At 46.9% G+C, this 22,204-nt stretch overlaps 2 protein-coding genes across 9 annotated transcripts in view; one reads left to right on the top strand and one right to left on the bottom strand.

The window, feature by feature from the left end:
• The window catches only part of MAP3K13 (mitogen-activated protein kinase kinase kinase 13), a 147,281-nt gene that overhangs the window by 12,182 nt on the left and 112,895 nt on the right, over positions 1–22,204 (bottom strand). For 7 of the 8 annotated variants that reach the window (XM_048863738.2, XM_048863735.2, XM_048863736.2 and 4 more), the window contains 6 exons: positions 17,212–17,321; positions 16,677–16,793; positions 15,539–15,676; positions 12,797–13,550; positions 7,105–7,175; positions 1,740–2,037 (listed from right to left, as the gene is read on the bottom strand). In XM_048863738.2, the coding sequence (XP_048719695.1) occupies positions 1,740–2,037; positions 7,105–7,175; positions 12,797–13,550; positions 15,539–15,676; positions 16,677–16,793; positions 17,212–17,321 (1,488 nt within the window). The remainder of the gene's footprint in view (positions 1–1,739; positions 2,038–7,104; positions 7,176–12,796; positions 13,551–15,538; positions 15,677–16,676; positions 16,794–17,211; positions 17,322–22,204) is intronic. The other variant, XM_075132281.1, reaches the window with a different exon arrangement.
• Positions 18,585–20,694, top strand: LOC125642411 (uncharacterized). The gene is made up of 2 exons (XM_048863753.2): positions 18,585–19,568; positions 20,157–20,694. The coding sequence occupies exons 1-2, from the start codon at positions 18,986–18,988 to the stop codon at positions 20,675–20,677; spliced, it is 1,104 nt and encodes a 367-aa protein (XP_048719710.2). The 5' UTR covers positions 18,585–18,985; the 3' UTR covers positions 20,678–20,694.

Below are 22,204 nucleotides of genomic sequence, written 5' to 3'. Positions count from 1 at the left end.
TAGATTTTTTTTTTACATAACTGCACTCAAAAACAAAACAATGTAAAACTTCAGAGCCTACAAGTCCACTCAGTCCTACTTCTTGTTCAGCCAATCGCTAAGAAAAACAAGTTTGTTTACATTTACGGGAGATAATGCTGCCCTCTTTTTATTTACAATGTCACCAGAAAGTAAGAACAGGCATTTGCATGGCACTTTTGTAGCCGGCACTGCAAGGTATTTACGTGCCAGATATGCTAAACATTCGTATGCCCCTTCATGCTTCGGCCACCATTCCAGAGGACATGCTTCCATGCTGATGACGCTTATTAAAAAAATAATGCATTAATTAAATTTGTGACTGAACTCCTTGGGGGAGAACTGTATGTTTCCTGCTCTGTTTTACCCACAGTCTGCCATATATTTCATGTTATAGCAGTCCCAGGTGATGACCTAGCACATGCTGTTCATTTTAAGAACACTTTCACTTCAAATCTGACAAAACGCAAAGAAGGTACCAATGTGAGATTTCTAAAGATAGCTAGAGCACTCAAACCAAGGTTTAAGAGTCTGAAGTGCCTTCAAAAATCTGAGAGGGATGAGGTGTGGAGCACCCTTTCAGAAGTCTTAAAAGAGCAACACTCCGATGTGGAAATAACAGAACCCGAACCACCAAAAAAGAAAATCAACCTTCTGCTGGTGGCATCTGACTCAAATAATGAAAATGAACAGGCATCAATCCGCACTGCTTTGGATTGTTATCAAGCAGAACCCATCATCAGCATGGACACATGTCCCCTGGAATGGTAACCGAAGCATGAAGGGACATATGGATCTTTAGCGCATCTGGCATATAAACATCTTGTGACGCTGGATACAACAGTGCCACGAGAATGTCTGTTCTCACTTTCAGGTTACATTGTAAACAAGAGGCGGGCAGCAATATCTCCTGCAAATAAAACAAACTTGTTTCTCTGAGCAATTGGCTGAACAAGAAGTAGGACTGAGTGGACTTGCAGGTTCTAAAATTTTACCTTGTTTTATTTTTGAATGCAGTTTTTTTTGTACATAATTCTACATCTGTAAGTTGCACTTTCACGATAAAGAGATAGCACAACAGTACTTGTATTAGGTGAATTGAAAAATACTATTTGTTTTTTTACAGTGCAAATACTTGTAATCAAAAATAAATATAAAGTGAGCACTGTACACTTTGTATCCTGTGTTGTAATTGAAACCAATATATTTGAAAATGTAGAAAACATCCAAAAATGTTTAAATAAATGGTATTATATTATTGTTTAACAGTGAGATTAATTGTGCAATTAATCGTTCGATTAACTTTTTTAATTGCTTGACAGCCCTAGTTTATATCCCTTCCATTTTATTATTTAAATTCCAATTTTTCATCCTATCTAATATAACTGTGGATGCCTCATTAGTCATATAAATGGTCTCTCTTCTTCTGATGCCTGTTAAGCTCCTGGCCTCAACAATATCTAGTGGCAATGAGTTCCATAGGCTAATTGTGTCTTGTGTAACTTTTATCAGTTATACATTTTCTGCCTTTCAATTTCTTGGAATGTTCCAGGGTGAAGAGAAGTGCCCAGTCTACCCTCTCTCTGCAGTACCCCTCTCATGGCCCCTTTCTGTGCAGTCCCAGGCTTTTGCCTCTCTAGTCATATGGATTTATTGTCTGGCTTCTAGTTATTTTCACCACCCGACAGAAGAGGAAGGGGAGTACTGAAGGCCCCACTCACCTCACAGCTGTGTTCATCTGCACAGAGCTTGCCCAACGACATCTGTGTCTTTACCCTGCGCACGGCACACTCTTTGTCCGAAAGACCATCAGACTGAGTGGAGATCTCGATGGGGATTTCCGGAGTCTGGGACAGCATGTCCTCCAGCTTCTCAGTCAGCTGGTCTTCCAGCCTGTTGGCCAGCTCATCTGGGCTGTTAGAGTGGTCGCTGGTGTTTCCCTCCTCTCCATCGGACACGGAAAAGTTCTCAGAGCTGAAGGTTGAGTAGGACTGGCAGCTACTAATGCAGCGGTGAGGCCTGCAAGCCCAGGAAAACAGCTTAGCTTCACTTTGCCCATTCCATTCATTGCAGTGTTTCTGTTTATACTGGTAAATCACTTCCCCCACTCCACATTATTGGCCGGGCTGCTCCACTTCACTCCCAAAGGAGATTGGCCCTGACAAGCTAACCCACATCCACCGAACACTCTGTGGGAGCCTGCGTTAGGATGGTCTCCAATTGCCCCTCAGTTGCCACCTTTTTGGTAGTTCCAGTCCCATCCTCCACCTTTGTAAAGTTCACTAGGCAGGGCAAGGGGGCCAGCAAAGAACACTTCTCCAGCTGGAGCCATGTCACTGATGGTACATATTTCAGCCCTGCCTGGGGAAAAACCCTTCTGATTGGCTCCTTTCCCCACCTCCAGAGGTGTAAGCAGCCAATCAGAGCTGCTCTCCCCACCCCTCAGAAGTTGAAATCATTCTCACAAAAGGGGAGGGGAAGAGGGAGCAGAAAGAGCCCAGGGTGGCCCCCTACTCCCTGGGAACAATGGGACAGCTCCTCTCTACCTCCTCTATACAGCACCCAACCTGGAAGTGACAGTGGGGATCCTGCCGCAGCCCTGCCCCAGGCCTTGGAGAGAGGTGAGGAACCCCAGAAGCTGCAGAAAAAGCAGAGGTAAGGTTGGGAGAGGAGAACAGATGGGGATCTGGAGGAGGCAGAATTGATGGGGAGTGGAGGGGCTGCCAGATGTGATGTCACCTTCATTTCTGTACAAAATGATAGAGCTCCCCACTTTTTTCAATCTGCTCTATGCATCGGTAACAGGCTAACCATATGTTGCTGGCCCCAAGTATTGTTGTTATTATTCAAAACAAAGCAAAACAAGTTGCTAAGATTGCAGGCACAGAGACATGCTTTGAGACAAAAAGTATTAGGAAAATGTTTAAAAGTGAATGACATGATCTGAATTTTCAAAACCTGAACTTGAGGTTTGTTTTCTGATTTTTACAAAATTCCCAGAAGAGCTCTTGCTGGGACTGAGAAGTGACATGCTAAATTTCACAGGGAGTGGTCTCTACAGAGAACTTGAGAAGGAAAAGGTGTCTTTTGGAGAGGGAGGGGGCATGAAGGGCTCTGTGATGGGGTGTCTACCCCACTCAAGGCAGAGCAAGTTAGATTAGGTTAATTAACCTGATTGGCTGCACCTGAGGGAGAGCCAGGGCTTGAAAGGCTGATTGACGATGGAGCCCATCTGAGAAGGAACAAGCAGGGCTGGTATAAAGCCAGGAAGTTGGCAGCAGAAGAGGGCTGCAGGGGAAGTAGTCTGCAGTCACTCTCTAGAAGAAGGTAGTTTGGGTTGCTAAAAGTGGGTGGGGGGAAGGGTGCAAGAAGATGCAGGAAGGAGTCCAGGGAAACAGCAGCAGGGTCTGGGAGCAAGCAGACCACAGGTGCTAGACACAGGGTTCCTTGACTGGAACCCAGAGTACACGGTGGGCCCAGTTCCCCTATGAGCCACTGGGGAAGTGGCCTAGACTGGGCAGTGGAGCAGAAGAATGCCTGGGGCAGTTGTCCAGTGGGATTTTGCTACCCTGGAAAGGAAGGACTATAGTGACCTGGCCAGAGGACCAAGCCACAAAGAGAGAGCACCTTGAGTCGTAGAGAGGGAGGATGCCTGGCACATGAACAACAGAAGGGGATGTTGGACCTGGAAGGAGCTAATGCCCAAAGCAGCCAGAAGGAGGCACCCTAGCAGTGATTGTATCCCATGAGAGGTTTATAAAATGAAGCTACCTTTAACTTTAATTATGGCACAGTGGGGCCCTGATCCTTGAATGGGACTCCTAGGTACTACAGTAACTCTTCGCTTAACGTTGTAGTTATGTTCCTGAAAAATGCAACTTTAAGCGAAACGATGCTATGTGAATCCAATTTCCCCATAAGAATTAATGTAAATAAGGGGGGTTAGGTTCCAAAGAAATTTTTTCACTCGACAAAAAACTATATATATTTTTATATATATATATATACACACACACACACACACACAGAGGATAAGTTTTAAACAGACAATTTAATACTGTACACAGCAATGATGATTGTGAAGCTTGGTTGAGGTGGTGAAGTCAGAGGGTGGGATATTTCCCAGGGAATGCCATACAGCTAAATTATGAACTAGCATTCGGCTGAGTCCTCAAGGGTTAACACGTTGTTAATGTAGCCTCACACTCTACAAGGCAGCACGAATGGAGGGAGGGGAGACAGCATGGCAGACAGAGACACACACACTGTGTGAGAGAGATGCGCATTGCCCCTTTAAGTACGCTGACACCACTCTAAGTACATTGCCTTTTTAAGTAGATCAGCAAGTTGAGATAGCAGCTGTGGCCAGCAAGCTCCCTCTGTCCTGAGCCCTGTCGTGTCCCCACCCTTCTCTATATGGAGAAGGGGTAAGCGGGCGGCAGGAGTGGGGGGAGGGGGACACCCTGACATTAACCCCCTTCTCCCCCCCCACTCCTGCACAGCAAGTAGGAGGTTCCTGGGAGCAGCTCCAAGGCAGAGGGCAGGAGCAGCACATGGCAGTGTGGGGGAGGGACAGCTGAACTGCTGGCAATTTGTAGCCTGCTGGGCGGCTGCTGCACAGGGAACTTAGGGGAGCGGGGAGCTGATGTGGGGGGGGGGGTGGCTTCCGGTCCACCCTGGTTCCAAGCCCCCACCAGCTAGTTCCAATGGGCTGCTCTTCCTGCAAGCAGTGGACAAAGCAGGCAGCTGCCAAACAATGTTATAAGGGAGCATTGCGCAACTTTAAACGAGCACGTTCCCTAATTGATCAGCAACGTAACAACGAAACAACGTTAACTGGGATGACTTTAAGTGAGCAGATACTGTACTACAATAAATATTGTAATAAATTCAAAGCACTGGAATACTTTCCATAGATCCCTTTTGAAACTGTACAACTGCTCAAGCATTACAGCACAATGACTGAACATGTCCTCGCCCCTTTCCCACCTCCCTGCTTCTGCACTAACAACGTGTAGTTTTCAGCGCGCTCCTGCACTGTGGATATCACAGCTACTCGCTCTTGCAGATCCCCTCTTCAGAGCCTCTTCGATCATATGTTCCACTGCCCCTCTCCTCAACACAGCATGCCCAGGGGCAGCACAGTGCACCGCTCAGCTTACCTCCTGCACTGGGACTGAATCACTGCACTAGCCCAGCAGGTGCTCCTCCAGGCAGTCTAAGCAGCACTACCTGGCTGATGCCCCTGCATGCTGAGTCAAGTGTACAGCACTTCTGAAAACCCCCTGGGCAATGAGTGGGCACTAGGTGGGCACTGACTCCGTATAAATGTCCTCTCTGATGCCCCTCCACACTAGAAAAGGGTACTGTCCAGGTGGCAATGGTTCATGATTAATTAGGAAAGCAGGCGATGTCCCCTGGGGCTGAGTGAATGCACCGCACAGCCGTTTTCATTCCACATGCTGAGAAATGCCACTAGCCATTTGAGTCACCTCATTTACACAAAGGTTCCCATTCTCCATGTGCTCCAGACAGCTGGGAAGAAATGATGCTGAATTTCCCATGACAATTGATGGTGGTTTTATAAAACTTGCCCACACCTTTTATTGCAGGATTAATCAGAAGGAATATGGGGTCTGTCCCAGGAGAAGAGCTTTTAATACTTCACACCTGGCAGTGGCTAACAGCTTCAGAAGGTGATACAGGCCCAGATTCTATACTCTCTGAGCCACTCAATCCAGATTTTACTACATTGTCCACAAATGTGAATCCTTCAAATCCCCTTTCCATCCTAATCATTGCAATATTTTGGGAGACATAGGTGCACCTTTGTGACCCCACTCTGGAACATTCATTCCTAGCTCTCTTTTCCTTATGGAGAAGATGTGTTGTGGGGAGCACGCTCTAATTCACACACAAATCTCTGCAGCAATCACAGGACACCCATAGCACAGCTGACACACAGGCAGAGGAGGGTGCTTTTTGTATTGACATGCTCCTTTTCCACTTTTACGCATGTGAAAATCCTTTCAAGACAAGATTCAGCAATTTCTAACACAATGAAAGTCATGGGGAACACCCATAATCTTTGACTAAAATGTTTGGAGAATGAAGGAGCCCCTGCCTAGAGCAGCCAAAGCCAACAGACCAATTCCTCCAATAGGAGGAAAGTGGGGAGCAGAATGGAGATCTTGGAGGTGGAGTGGAATCTGGGTGACAGGTCCTGGGGAGGAATCAAGAGGCTGAGTAGAGAAATTCAGTATAAATTGTGAGAGCCAAATTACTGTAGCTGAGACCCAAACTAAAGGGCTGTAGTTGGATGTAGCTAATGCTCTTTCAAATGTTTCACTCGACTTCTCTCCTCAGTCCCTGGGCTTCTCTCCAGGATCCCTGCCTTCAATTACCCAAGCCCCACTTTTTCAAAGGGGGTCATGATCCCTGCCTTATGGGGAGGACGTGACCCTGTTTCAGAAAACGAGGCTTTTGATCAAGTGACGTCCGTGTAATCAAGGCTGCACTATTCTAGCCCAGATGCTGGAGTCATTCCCTTGCCCTCTGCAGCAACAAATCTGATAAAGAACTTTTGAAAGATGCTATCAAGGGTGCCAGACCCTGGCAGTTTCAAGCTTAATGGTACAGATATTGGAGATACCAGACTGGGTAGCAGTAGCCTCTTGCACTGGTCACACATAGTGAGGTTCCGGCGTAAACAAGCCCATAATGGAGAGGAGCTATGCTGGAGATGCCTGCAACTTGCAGGGGGCTGAAAACAGCTCAGCACAGCATGAGACATCATAGAGGGGACACTCATGTGATTGATCTTGTAGCTAGTTGGACCGGAGCTCTTGCCATAGTTTACAGTGCTGATGGTCACCACAGGACTGGCCAGGCCCTTGACAGTATCACTACAGGGTTGGATACATTTCATGCTGGAACTTGGGCAATGATTCCGCAGGGACCTATCATGCCAAGGCAGAAGGCTCAGAATTCCCAGCACAATGCCATGATGTTACGTGAACCAGGTTAAAAAAAAAATAGATTTCTGCCTACCACTCAAGGAAGGATTGGAGGGGTTTAGCTATTTACCTCTGTCTCCGTGGGAACTCCACTTCACTGTCCACTTCTCCTTCTTCCTGTTCTGAAGAGTCATCACCACTCTGGCAGGGGGAAAGAGAACAATGTTATTGGACTGATTTAAAACAATCATACAGCTATCTAGCTGCCACTTGATTCTCTGGTACAAAGCCACTGCACCAAAAGGTTTCATAGTGTTTAAAGCCAGAAGGACCCTTAGATCATCTACTTTGATCTCCTGAATATCGCAGACCATTAATTCACACCCAGTTACCACCATATGGAGCCCAGTATCCTGGGTAAACGAAATCATTTCAAAAAAAGAAAAGGAGTACTTGTGGCACCTTAGAGACTAACCAATTTATTTGAGCATAAGCTTTTCACGAAAGCTTATGCTCAAATAAACTGGTTAGTCTCTAAGGTGCCACAAGTACTCCTTTTCTTTTTGCGAATACAGACTAACACGGCTGTTACCCTAAAACATTTCAGTCCTCAAGAGACTAAGCTGCTGTGTGCCACAGGCAGAGAACAGGGGGACCGAGGTGCCACCAATGCCTGAGGCCCCAGCAATGGCAGGGAACAGATAGATGACATATGCTAAGATGATCCCAGCAGATGAACCAATCCCCCATGCTGCAGAGGAAGGTGAAAACCTCCAAAGGTCCCAGCCAATCTAACCTGGGGAAAAATTCCATCCTGACCTCTAATCTGGTGATCACTTAGATCCAGAGCACATGAACAGAGCCACATCAGCCAGGCATCTAAAATACAGGATTCTCTGTACCACATCAGATCATTTTGTCCACCCCATCTGGTGTCCCGTCTCCAGCCAGGGCCAATCCCTACTGCTTCAAAGGAAGGCAAAAAAACCCTAAACTTCAAAATACATCCAGCTAATTACGCATCAAGGGAAAAAGTTCACCTTTAGTGCTTAGGGAGGACAGCTGAAGCCATGAGGCCTGAGATTAAATTATATTCATTGCCATAATGCAGACCTGCAAGTGTTCTGAGCATGCTGAGGGCAGTTCAGAGAATCTGTACTCTCCATGGCCCATGAAGGAAGGGAGTGACTACAGCACTCCAAACAAATAAGGAGTCAAAAACTTCTGCAAGCTAAAAGCTATGAAAAGTGGAATGGTGCAGGAAACTCTGAGATGTGGCAAATGTTTCACACTGGATGGACACAGACATTTGACTGCTGATCAATTTAACAGGAAATACAACCAATCGGGTCTTAGAGTCATCATGCCTGAAAATTACGAAGGTCTGAGTTAAAATACACAGGGCAACTTCTGTGATACTGGAATATCCCAGCAATATTCCTGAAATGGGGACATTTAACATAGAGTTTAGATCTTGTCTTCACAGGGACACTGACTGGCAGTATAATTGTACTGCTATAGCTATGTTGGTATTACTCCCATATAGATACTCTATTCCAGAAGACAAGTGACTTGGTCCTTGCATAATTACTCTGTTTTGTGTTTTGCAGTGGGGTAACTTTTCCGGAATAAAGTCACTTTTTTTTCCAGAATAGTGTCCACATGGGGAATTATACCAACCTAACTACAGCAGTGAATTCTGCCACTAGAGTTTTGCCAATTTCCCTGCATAGGCAAGCCATACAGTCCTTTAAGTGACAAGATGACCAAAGATACAGAATTCAGCAGGGACTAAATAATGTGCTTTATTGTGGAATTATTAGTACTTAGTTTTGAAATATTCTTTGACAGCCACAAGGTCACACCTGAAAGAAAATTATTCCAATTCTCTGTTTCCAAAATTATATCATTACGGAGAGATGTACAGTACTTTGGAGTGATAATATAACATGACAAAAATACTGAAAGAAAACTGATAGAAATGAGGTAGAATATGAAACAGCACTGGATTCTGGGGACATCCCAAAGGTTTATCATGATATTAGAAGCAGTAGAGTATAACCAGAAGAACTAAAACAAGTAGAATTAGAATAATAAGGATACAGTCACATAGTCCTCATAAGTCTCCAAACAAGCTAGCTGTCTCTAGTCAATAATACATAAAAGCAGGGGAGATATCTGAGAAAATTAAAAGCGAGAGTACACCAGAGTCTGAAGGAAGCAAAAAGGCAACTGTGACAGAATTGGAACTGTTCATTAGTCATCATGAATGCTGGATGTTGACCTGGTTATGGGGAGGTTTACTGTACAGTTTTAGTTTAATACGGGGCTATTGGGAAAACAAGCAGGAAGGAAAAGAATAGCCACTCCTCTGCAAACATTTGAGGGTTAAGAGACACTACCAGGAGAGGAAAAAGCCTGAGAACTGGAAGATCAAAAGGACTATAGCAGCTTAAAAAAGAACACTCTCTCACAAGGAGTTGTTCAGGGGAACCAAACTAAGGCCATGACTACATTACCGCTTATGTCGGCAAAACTTATGTCACACGGGTGTGAAGAAAACACCCCCTCAGCGACATAAGTTGCACCCACAGAAGCGCCGGTGTGCTCAGCGCTATGTTGGTGGGAGAGCTTCTCCCACTGACAGTCACTGCCACTTGAGGTGGTTTTATTTTGTCGACGGGAGACCTCTCTCCCATCGACCTCAGCTGTGCTACTGTAAGCTCACTATTGTAGACATGGCCAAAGAGGCAGGTACCTGTTGGAGGTGTTGGAAGAAGCTGGGCCTGCCTACGTTACCATCACCCCTCTCCCCAGGCTTCAGAGCCCAAGCCCGAATGTCTACATGGCTATTTTCAGTGCCATAGCACGAGACCCGCAAGCCTGAGCTTGCAGACCCAGGCTTTGAGAATCATGGCCACAGGGTTTATTGCTATGTAGACATATCCTAAATGCTTTGTCCCTACTGTTGAAACAAACACCACCCTGATATAAGAAGGCTGGCTGGTCACTATATACACCACCAATCACAGACTCCTAAAGGGAAGAATCACAGGCGTCAAAACCAGTCAGATCTGTTGGGGTAAGTGGTGTTGATCCAGAGGGCATGGCAACCCAGGGCCTTGTGTAAGAGTGGCACCTAATAAAGTCACAAGGCCTGAGACCTGGGCTGCACTAAGAGAAACCAGAGATGGCACAGAGATGCAGCTAGCCCTGTAGTCATGACAGCATCACTGGAAGCTGGGAGCAAGCTAGCTTTGACAGTATGCTGAGCTCAATAATCCAGCCAAGAAATGATCATGCATGGCTTTTGTATTAAGATTTGACTACAAATGAGATTTAACTGCTTTCTCTGGTATTTTTCTCAAAATCTAATGTCCTCCTGGCAGACCCTTTGTATTTCTCCTCCAATGTAGCTTGTCTTTTTCCATGTTCACCCTCCCTTCTTATATCTTCTTTTCTATCTCTTGAAAAATTGATTATTTTGTTTATTATCTTATACACAAAAAACGACATTAAAAGAACATTATTAAGGTTGCAAAGTCAAGCACTGAAAAATTAGGAAATGCCAGGCTGCCTGCATAACGTTTATTTGTCTCCCTTGTGTATATGCATTATGATACATTCTTTAATTATAAAAAAAGAAAAGGAGTACTTGTGGCACCTTAGAGACTAATCAATTTATTTGAGCATGAGCTTTCGTGAGCTACAGCTCACTTCATCTGATGAAGTGAGCTGTAGCTCACGAAAGCTCATGCTCAAATAAATTGGTTAGTCTCTAAGGTGCCACAAGTGAGCTGTAGCTCACGAAAGCTCAAGCTCAAATAAATTGGTTAGTCTCTAAGGTGCCACAAGTACTCCTTTTCTTTTTGCGAATACAGACTAACACGGCTGTTCCTCTGAAACCATTCTTTAATTATGTAACTGCCTTAACCCTGACACCATCCTTTCTCTTCCTGCAATCCCCTGCCTTGTTCACTAAACACCTTCCAAGTTCCACAACAAATGAGACAGGGCCCTATAGAAAAAAGCAACAATGATTCATCCCCAGAGCAGCTCCATCCTGTGTACTGATGGAGGCAGGGGTCCTGTGGAAAAAAATAGCATGTGATCATGTAATTAAAGACTGCCTCATAACGCATACACACAGGAGGGTTGATTTAAGGTTGCACAGGCAATCTGAATTCTGGCATTTCCAAACTGTGGAATGCTTGACTTTGCAACCTTAATAATGTTATTTTAATGTAGTTTTGTGTGTGTAATTTTCTAGGGCTTTTTTAAAAAGCAAACTGGAAAAAAAAATCCATCGTGTGGAACCATACCGCCAACCACATGGGCCATCAGTAAGGTTGGCAGCTTTAGATCCACTGCACTAACCTCTTCCACTTTAGCTAACAGAGTAACTGACAGCAGTAGTAGATTGTCATCCTCTGTGTGGCCCAGCCACAAGAGGGAAATGAGGCACACATTTTGTCAGTGGGTTTCATAGCTATTTGTTGCCAGTACAGGAAATGTTGTGACTCGGGAATCCTCCATTCTATTCCAGGTTATGAAAGGAATGCACTTCAGTGTTGTGACCCTTCAGGTCCTATTCCCCCAAAGTCTGACATATTCTGTGCCTGGCCCCACCAACCAGTGTTTGTCCCAGTTCCAGTCTCCATCCCATCTCACTTCACCTTCACAACCCAGTCCCATTTCAATCCCCTTTGTTCCAGTCCCCAGTCCCAGTCTCTCCTCTGGCCAGCTCCTCTGTTCTCTGCATTCCAGCCAGGCTGGTTCCCACATCTCCTTGTTGAGTGCCAACAGGGGAAGTATTGAGAGCACAAAAGACTATATCCCTTCTCTCAGGTCCTGTTCCTGGCACCAAAGCACTCCCAGGCTGCAAAGAAGAGCAATTGCAGGGAAAGTCCTTCAGTTCCTGGCTGGAGCATGCTCAGTGCAGACAGAATCTTTGGGGTATTTAGCTGCCAAAGCCTCTGCTGAGCATGAACAAATTGCAACTTTTGGAATCTTATATCTCACAGGAATTCCAAAAGGCATTTTGCTAACACTAGGGCAACACCTGTGGCAAATTTAGAGACTAACCAGTTTATTTGAGCATAAGTGTTCGTGAGCTACAGCTCACTTCATCGGATGCATCATGCATCCGATGAAGTAAGCTGTAGCTCACGAAAGCTTATGCTCAAATAAATTGGTTAGTCTCTAAGGTGCCACAAGTACTCCTTTTCTTTTTGCGAATACAGACTAACACGGCTGCTACTCTGAAACCTGTGGCAAATTTGGAGCTCTTGCTCCAAAGCATAGAGGAACTAAAGCTTCTCAAAGAAATGGTTGTAAGAATTTTTTCTAACATGGGCAAAACAATATAATTTTCCCTGACTCTGTTCTGAGAAATGGCTGGACCATTTTTTCTAGTTTAAAAAAACAAACAAAAAACCTTTAGTCAGAGACAGACACTTGGCCTGGTAAGTTTCCGTCCAGACAGTTAATGTTTGGCAAAGTTACAGGTAACTTAAAAGAGTCTTATAATGGGAAGCGTTAGGCCACCTTAACCACATGTAGTACTACTACCTCCACCTATAACCTTCCCAATAAAAACTACTTTTAAAAGGATGTCAAGGTTGCAAAACAAAGCACACAAATTAAAATTAAAGTTGCACGCACAACCTTAACTCTGCCCCTTTGTGTATGGATTGCTATACAAAGTTTTTTTACATAGATACTAGCTCTCAAACAATACTATACCACATTGTACAATTTTTTTCCAGACAATTTTAAACATTAGACAATTGTTATTTTAAAGACTACTTTCCTGTCTTTACCTTTTGAATAGGTCTGGGTTTGCAAGGTAGCACTGGGGTAGCCTGGTGTTGAGGGGTGCCTAGCAATGACACTGACTTGCAGCTGTTGAAGTCTTCCTCCTCCATCTTTTCAGGAAGCTGGGCCTTTTCAGACAAGGGACCACACGTTGTCGATTCAGGGTGGTTCATCCCTGGTTCAATGGATGGCATCTGTTTCTGACCACTGTTTGCCTGCCTGCACTGAGAGCAGGGGTTGTGTGGGTCTGCTTTACAACACTGCCAATGATCAACCTTATGTTCCTCATTCTCCAAATTCCTCCGACAATCTGCTTCCATAGCAGTAGAGATGAGATCGGGGCTGGAGCCGGACACGCGCCTTTGGGCATGGTTACTGAGGGGGCTCCGCAGGGCTGCTGCAGGGCCAAAGTACCTCAGGTTGTTCGCACAGTTCGCGATGTCTTGCCCCATGATGTTTAGCCTGGGGTGATGGCCATGGTAATGGGGGTGGCTATGCTGCTGGTGCTGCTGTAGGCTGGAATGATGAGAATGAGGATGATGATGAGGTGGTTGGGGTGAGTTGTCCTGTGCTGGTTGGTTTTTCAAGATCCCTGCAAATTCATTATAGCTGCCTTTGCTGTTCCCTCGTCGGTGACGTGGTTTGCAGCGGTATCGGCCTTTGTTACTGAGTGTTGACATTTTGGGACTTCCTGAGACTGGTGAGCCATTGGGTGCCACCTCTGTACTGGATATGCCCTCTGACTTCAGCAGGTCTGGCCTGGGAGACAGGTGAAAACTGGATTTAACTTTGAAGGCAGAACTAACCCATGGCATCAGTCTGGGACCAGTGACTCAGTCAGCAGGAGTAAGCACAAGCAGCTGCACCAGACTCTGCTTACTAATGTCTATGGACATTCTTTCCCTTCTGTTGATTGGCTGTTGGGTCCAACTCCCTTCCCTCTATCCCCACTCATGGTCCTTCACATCTGCTTCTCTCCTATGACCCTCCCTGGTCCCTGTGACCGATATTGCAACCATGGGCTGTATCTTTGGCAGAACATACTGTGTTAAGTTTACGTATCACTGTGGGCCAGCGATGGTTCGTATGATTGTGTTCTATTGATGCAGGAGCGTTACCACAGCACCTCCAGGAACTTGAAACAGCGTGGGGTGATTAAGAGGAATCACTCACGACTGTAAACATCTGCAGAGAGGTACCACCCATTGGGAGGCTTCCATATACTGGTTCAAGCTGCGTTTTCCAGAGTTCTACAGACCAAAAAAGGGCTTTGGGCATAAAAAAAATTGTGTTTAAACTGACTCAAGACCCTCTTTCTGATCCAGCAGGACCTTATGTCCAAGGTCCCCAATCCTTGTGGAAGGATTGGAAATGTTTTGTCCTACTATGATTGTTGGGGGATTCCTGGTATGTTTAGCTACTGGAACGTTTATTGTTTAAATGTTTTCTCTGTAATACCTTTCCCTTAAGAATAAATGTGCTTGCTTAGGAAGAGTTGTGCGGTAATTTGTAATTGCTGGCAATACACTGGCTCTTGGAGAGAAAGCAATGCACAGGCACTGGACTTCAGGCAGACTGGCTTGCTGGCAATATCACTGTGTAAGGCCAGGAGCTGTGCTGCCGTAAAATGCTCAGTCAGGAGGAAGAGACACTCAGGTCTACACCCAAGAGAGGTGACAGCTAGGAGCTGGAAACCTTAAGCAGGTGCCCTTAAGGGAGCACAGGAGCAGTTACCCAGAAATGGTGACATTCCCCTCCTACCTTTCTCTCCTCCCCATCCCTCTTTGTCCCCTCTACAGCCTGTCTTTCCATTTAGTTAATCCCCTCCTAAATTAAAAAACCCACTAACTTCCCACCAAAAATTCTGACACTAACACATCTGCTTGTATGTTTTATCCCCTTCCCACACACTTTGTCTTTTCTATTTAGCTTGTAAGCCTCGGGGCAGGGACTGTATCTTTTACGTATCTGAGCAGGGCCCAATACAAAGAGGTCTCCAGGTGGCACAAGACAAACAATAACAGTGGCCAGTTCATTTCAGCTACACAGGAATAATCATTATTCATTGATTGTTAATCAGTGAGTAGAATCCCAACAACCTAGGGAAAATGGCTGAAAATCTGTCTGCATGAAACTTGCCTGAGGTTACACAGGGACTGTGGGGCTGAGCTAGGTGCCTCAGCAACAAGGCCATCCTTCCAGATGACTTGGATCCTGTTTCTGGCCACTCTCCACGTTCCCTACTGCATTAGCATCAGGGCCACTGATGAGCGGGCACTAAATTTGCTCAGACTAGGAGACATTAGTTTCTCCCTGCCAGCCCTGCAAATTCCATGGGGTTCTGAGTGTCAAGCTGGGTTCTTTCTGGCTCCTGTATCACCACCAATAAAAATATTCTGTGGACCCAATGTTTCACCAGGGTTGCCCACGTGTAACTGAGGGCAGAATTTGTCCCTACAACATGAACTTAATTAACAACTGTGTTGATGGTGTTGCAGTCAGACTAGAGTCCAGTTTACTTAATCCTAGCTGCGCTGGTTCTGCTTTGCTAGCAGGACTCAAAGGACAGAACCCTGCTTGGCACTGAAGAAAGCAGGCACATTACAGAACATGCAGAGGAAGCAGATCTGTTGTGCAAGAAGCAGCCATTTTCATCCAGTCACATTTGCAAGACAAACCACACTTGTCACTCTTGTGTAGGACTTGCTTCCCTGGCTAGGATTTTGTTTTGTGCAGAGGTTTCTTACCGTTTGGTCTGGCTCCCTGGCTTATGAGTGACCCCTTTCCTTTTCATCAGCTTCTCTACCGCAATGGGGTGGATTATCGGTCTGACTGGATGACGCTTGTAAGTCCCAGGATATTTCTTTTCCACCGCTTGTTCCCGTCTGGAATACGGAACAAAGAATAAATCCCTAGCCTCCTCTCTGTAAAATGGAAGTTACTGTTGGATGCAGTGGCGGATTAGCCACTGGCCCAATGGAGCCCGTGCCCAGGGGCCCCGGCCAATTGGACTGAGACGTGGGGGTTTGCCCTGCTCTGCTCGCCCCTCTGGTGGCAGAGCAGGACAAGCCCCAGCACCCCAACCCCACTCCCCAGCAGGAGCGCTGGACAGGCGGAGCAGGACAAGCCTCTGCACCCCAATCCTACTCTCCAGCAGGAGCGCCAGGTGGAGGAAGCAGGGCAACCCCCTACGCCCCGACCCCACTCCTCAGCAGGAAAGCAGGGCAGGCTGACGAAGCGGGGCAAGCTCCTGCACCCTGATCCTGCTTCTCAGAAGGAGCGCTTGGGTGAAGGAGGGGGGGGAATTGCTCTGGCCCAGGACTCCACAAAATTGTAATCAACCTCTGGCTGGATGGAAAAGCAGCTGTGACCTAAGTGGTGATGCACACTGTGTGCTTGTTTCATGGACTGACAAGGTATGTGGTATGTTTTGCACTTAGAAAGAGCCTAGTTATTTTCTACTCTCTTTGCAGGGAGCAGGTGTCTTATCTGTGGCCTTGGTACATAGTTTAGGGAACGCTGTCTCCTCTCTTTACAGAGAGGCTGATGGCAGGGGCCATTTAACACAGCTGGTAGCAAAGTATGAAAGCTCTCTTCTCTCTCAGTCATCAGCTGCAGGATAAAGAGGAGGATGTTTACAATAAGGAGTCTGTCATTCACCATCCTTAAAAAGAATACCCTTCAATCTGGACAATGACTTAGAGAGATCGAGCAGAGACTCAGCCGCCTGGTCCTTTATCCAGGTCTGGAAGCTTGCTGCTAGAGGCTCAATCTGAAGGCATGTGGTGTAGTTTAGAAAGGACACCTATTTATTCCCAGTTCAGAACCACCTCCTGTATATGAGCATGTGTGTATGTATGCTCCCCTCTTCCCAGATATACATACTTAATGAGCTCCTTCTCGCGGACCTCCAGCTGCAGCATGATGGCGCTAAGCTCCATGTACAAGTTATTGGCTCGCTCTAGCTTCCTCTCATAATGTTCACGGATGTCTAATGCATGCCTGTTAACAAGAAAGGAAAACCAAGGCTCAACTGGACAACCCGGGGATCCTGACCCAAGAAGGGCAGAACAAACACTTCTTATTTGAGAATGGGGGAGGGGTAAACCAGCAACGTTCTATGGCCTAGTCATCACTAGGGTTTACCTTGACAGGCCAACACATGTGAAAACTACCACTTTAGCTAATGTGGTTAAAAACACATCTGTTTTCCTCGTGGGGTTGCTCTTGAAGTGCATTTCTGCAGAACACTTCAGAAGGGAGTGTGCATTTGCAAATCAGGAGACAAGTTAGAGGTTAATGTTCAGAAACAAAGGGATCTGATTAACTCAGAGAGGCAGGGGGGTCATTACATCTCACTGTGGTCAATAGCCCCAAGGGGGTGGAGTAGCAGAGGAGCGGGGTGAGATCCTCAACAGACCTGAGCTCTTCTCTTCGGCGACGAATCAGCTCTTCATCTAGCCGGTGTATGCAAGTTCCTTCACTCTTAATTTTCTCAAAGTGCTTCTTTACTTCTTCTCTCCATTCAGCCTATGGGATGGCATTTTATATTCATGGTTACACAGGCCTCATGATTCATGGCAAAGGCAACTCTGCAGCAGAGGAGTTCATTCTTCTATTACTGGGTCATTCCCATATTCAGGCTATCATTTATGCGTGTCATCACCTGTCCACCAAAGAACCTCTGTCCTGATCTGTCACACCCCTGCAGTACGGAGCCACCCTACAGCCCATCCATCCCAGTCCTGGCCTGCAGCTCCCTGTTGCTATTCCAGCATTTGGGCTGCCCTCACCAATGACTAGTAGTACCGCCTAGACTCAGGTATAGTGCAAGCAGGCATCATGCAAGTTTCCACACACAGCTCTGTAACGCACTCAGTCCTGACCTGCAAAATTCCCTGTTATCTCTGTTCAATCTATCGAGGCTCTTAAACGTCACCTACCCTGCAAGTATGGAAGTGCCCTTCAGATTCCAGCTCCCCCACAGAAGACTACAAAGCACATCATATGGAAGTAAATGTCCACCTGGCATTAGGCTTCTCAAAGTCATTTCACATGGCCCCTGAGTTAGATCTGAACTGTGCGATTAAAACCGCAACATTCACTGTCGCTCAGTGAGTGCGTACTGTGAGATCCCAGCTCTAAGTGGCTATTGCAGGCACTAGGGCCATCAACACCGGGTGACTGCCTGGTAAGCTAAGACTTACATATGAGCTGTTTAGTAATCTTAAAATATGTTTTCTCTGTAATGTCTTTGTTCTGAATAAATAATACTTGTGAAGCCTACGAAGGCTGGCTGGTCACTGGTTAACCCTGTTATTGCTCCCAAAAGAACAGGATGGCAGGTGCTGAACTTAAACCAGGGTTACTAAAATGATCATAGTGAATTGCAGCCTAACTCCCTGCTCTACTGGGAGAAAGTCACAGAACCTCGCCCCAAGAAAGACGATAGCTAGAGACCTAAGCATGGTGCCTGCCCTCAAGGAGGTCATGAAGAAGTCATGCAGTTCTCTCGGGAACTATGATATCAGTGACTGAAAGTGGTTCCCACAGCACTCCTGTATTCTGCCCCTGCTCCCTCACATACAGTCAAGCGGGTTGTGTAATGAACCCTACCTGGTCTGCTTCCAGCAGAAGCTGCATAAGATCAGCAGAATAGTCCTGTTTCTCACTAAGCCCTCCCATCCTGTCACACCAGTTCCCCACAAATCAAAGCCAGGGCATGCCTGCATTCACTTCGTGCTGTGCAGCCCACCCAGAGCCAAGTCTCAAGTTGCTGCTAAGAGTCCCAGGAACCCCATGGACATAAACTTTGCTGCCCATTGTAGTTCTATCTGGGCCCTGGTCTACACTAGGACTTTAGGTCAAATTTAGCAGCGTTAAATCGATGTAAACCTGCACCCGTCCACACAATGAAGCCCTTTATTTCGACTTAAAGGGCTCTTAAAATCGATTTCCTTACTCCACCCCTGACAAGTGGATTAGCGCTTAAATCGACGTTGCCGGCTCGAATTTGGGGTACTGTGGACACAATTCGATGGTATTGGCCTCCGGGAGCTATCCCAGAGTGCTCCATTCTGACCGCTCTGGACAGCGCTCTCAACTCAGATGCACTGGCCAGGTAGACAGGAAAAGAACTGCGAACTTTTGAATCTCATTTCCTGTTTGGCCAGCGTGGCAAGCTGCAGGTGACCATGCAGAGCTCATCAGCACAGGTGACCATGATGGAGTCCCAGAATCGCAAAAGAGCTCCAGCATGGACCGAACGGGAGGTACGGGATCTGATCGCTGTTTGGGGAGAGGAATCCGTGCTATCAGAACTCCGTTCCAGTTTTCGAAATGCCAAAACCTTTGTGAAAATCTCCCAGGGCATGAAGGACAGAGGCCATAACAGGGACCCGAAGCAGTGCCGCGTGAAACTGAAGGAGCTGAGGCAAGCCTACCAGAAAACCAGAGAGGCGAACAGCCGCTCTGGGTCAGAGCCCCAAACATGCCGCTTCTATGATGAGCTGCATGCCATTTTAGGGGGTTCAGCCACCACTACCCCAGCCGTGTTGTTTGACTCCTTCAATGGAGATGGAGGCAATACGGAAGTAGGTTTTGGGGACGAAGAAGATGATGATGATGAGGAGGTTGTAGATAGCTCACAGCAAGCAAGTGGAGAAACCGGTTTTCCCGACAGCCAGGAACTGTTTCTCACCCTAGACCTGGAGCCAGTACCCCCCGAACCCACCCAAGGCTGCCTCCTGGACCCAGCAGGCGGAGAAGGGACCTCTGGTGAGTGTACCTTTTAAAATGCTATACATGGTTTAAAAGCAAGCATGTGAAAGGATTACTTTGCCCTGGCATTTGCGGTTCTCCTAGATGTAGTCCTAAAGCCTTTGCAAAAGGTTTCTGGGGAGGGCAGCCTTATTTCGTCCTTCATGGTAGGACACTTTACCACTCCAGGCCAGTAACATGTACTCGGGAATCACTGTAGAACAAAGCATTGCAGTGTATATTTGCTGGCATTCAACCAAAATCCATTCTTTATCTCTCTGTGTTATCCTCAGGAGAGTGAGATATAATTCATGGTCACCTGGTTGAAATAGAGTGCTTTTCTTCAGGGGACACTCAGAGGAGCCCATTCCTGCTGGGCTGTTTGCCTGTGGCTAAACAGAAATGTTCCCCGCTGTTAGCCACAGGGAGGGGAGAAGGTTGAGGAGGTAGTCACGCGGTGGGAGGAGGCAAAATGCGACCTTGTAACGAAAGCACATGTGCTATGTATGTAATGTTAACAGCAAGGTTTACCCTGAAAGAGTGTAGCAACTGTTTTATAAAATGTGTCTTTTTAAATACCGCTGTCCCTTTTTTTTTCTCCACCAGCTGCATGTGTTTCAATGATCACAGGATCTTCTCCTTCCCAGAGGCTAGTGAAGCTTAGAAAGAAAAAAAAACGCACTCGCGAAGAAATGTTCTCTGAGCTCATGCTGTCCTCCCACATTGACAGAGCACAGACGAATGCGTGGAGGCAAATAATGTCAGAGTGCAGGAAAGCACAAAATGACCGGGAGGAGAGGTGGAGGGCTGAAGAGAGTAAGTGGCGGGCTGAAGACAGGGCTGAAGCTCAAATGTGGCGGCAGCGTGATGAGAGGAGGCAGGATTCAATGCGGAGGCTGCTGCAGGACCAAACCAGTATGCTCCAGTGTATGGTTGAGCTGCAGCAAAGGCAGCTGGAGCACAGACTGCCACTGCTGCCCCTCTGTAACCAACCGCCCTCCTCCCCAAGTTCCATAGTCTCCACACCCAGACGCCCAAGAACGCGGTGGGGGGGCCTCCGGCCAACCAGCCACTCCACCACAGAGGATTGCCCAAAAAAAAGAAGGCTGTCATTCAATAAATTTTAAAGTTGAAAACTTTTAAAGTGCTGTGTGGCATTTTCCTTCCCTCCTCCACCACCCCTCCTGGGATACCTTGGTAGTCATCCCCCTATTTGTGTGATGAATGAATAAAGAATGCATGAATGTGAAGCAGCAATGACTTTATTGCCTCTGCAAGCAATGATTAAAGGGAGGAGGGGAGGGTGGTTAGCTTACAGGGAAGTAGAGTGAACCAAGGGGCGGGGGGTTTCATCAAGGAGAAACAAAACAGAACTTTCACACCGTAGCCTGGCCAGTCATGAAACTGGTTTTCAAAGCTTCTCTGATGCGTACCGCGCCCTCCTGTGCTCTTCTAACCGCCCTGGTGTCTGGCTGCGTGTAACCAGCAGCTAGGCGATTTGCCTCAACCTCCCACCCCGCCATAAACGTCTCCCCCTTACTCTCACAGATATTGTGGAGCACACAGCAAGCAGTAATAACAGTGGGAATATTGGTTTCGCTGAGGTCTAAGCGAGTCAGTAAACTGCGCCAGCGCGCCTTTAAACGTCCAAATGCACATTCTACCACCATTCTGCACTTGCTCAGCCTGTAGTTGAACAGCTCCTGACTACTGTCCAGGCTGCCTGTGTACGGCTTCATGAGCCATGGCATTAAGGGGTAGGCTGGGTCCCCAAGGATACATATAGGCATTTCAACATCCCCAACAGTTATTTTCTGGTCTGGGAATAAAGTCCCTTCCTGCAGCTTTTGAAACAGACCAGAGTTCCTGAAGATGCGAGCATCATGCACCTTTCCCGGCCATCCCACGTTGATGTTGGTGAAACGTCCCTTGTGATCCACCAGAGCTTGCAGCACTATCGAAAAGTACCCCTTGCGGTTTATGTACTCGGCGGCTTGGTGCTCCGGTGCCAAGATAGGGATATGGGTTCCGTCTATAGCCCCACCACAGTTAGGGAATCCCATTGCAGCAAAGCCATCCACTATGACCTGCACATTTCCCAGGGTCACTACCCTTGATATCAGCAGATCTTTGATTGCGTGGGCTACTTGCATCACAGCAGCCCCCACAGTAGATTTGCCCACTCCAAATTGATTCCCAACTGACCGGTAGCTGTCTGGCGTTGCAAGCTTCCACAGGGCTATCGCCACTTGCTTCTCAACTGTGAGGGCTGCTCTCATCTTGGTATTCATGCGCTTCAGGGCAGGGGAAAGCAAGTCACAAAGTTCCATGAAAGTGCCCCTACGCATGCGAAAGTTTCGCAGCCACTGGGAATCGTCCCAGACCTGCAACACTATGCGGTCCCACCAGTCTGTGCTTGTTTCCCGAGCCCAGAATCGGCGTTCCACAGCATGAACCTGCCCCATTAGCACCATGATGCATGCATTGTCAGGGCCCATGCTTTCAGAGAAATCTGTGTCCATGTCCTGATCACTCACGGGACCGCGCTGACGTCGCCTCCTCGCCCGGTATCGCGTTGCCATGTTCTGGTGCTGCATATACTGCTGGATAATGCGTGTGGTGGTTAATGTGCTCCTAATTGCCAAAGTGAGCTG

The sequence above is a fragment of the Caretta caretta genome, chromosome 9, assembly GCF_965140235.1.
Source record: "Caretta caretta isolate rCarCar2 chromosome 9, rCarCar1.hap1, whole genome shotgun sequence".
NCBI classification, from domain to species: domain Eukaryota; kingdom Metazoa; phylum Chordata; order Testudines; family Cheloniidae; genus Caretta; species Caretta caretta.
Note: the sequence above shows the minus strand (reverse complement) of the source record. Positions and strands in the feature narration are given on the sequence as shown.

Excerpts from the sequence above, each read along its gene's own strand:
- LOC125642411 (XM_048863753.2), top strand. The coding sequence starts at position 18,986 with ATGCAGAGCTCATCAGCACAGGTGACCATGATGGAGTCCCAGAATCGC. Across the intron at positions 19,569-20,156 it reads AGGCGGAGAAGGGACCTCTG|CTGCATGTGTTTCAATGATC; the intron begins GTGAGTGTACCT and ends TTTCTCCACCAG.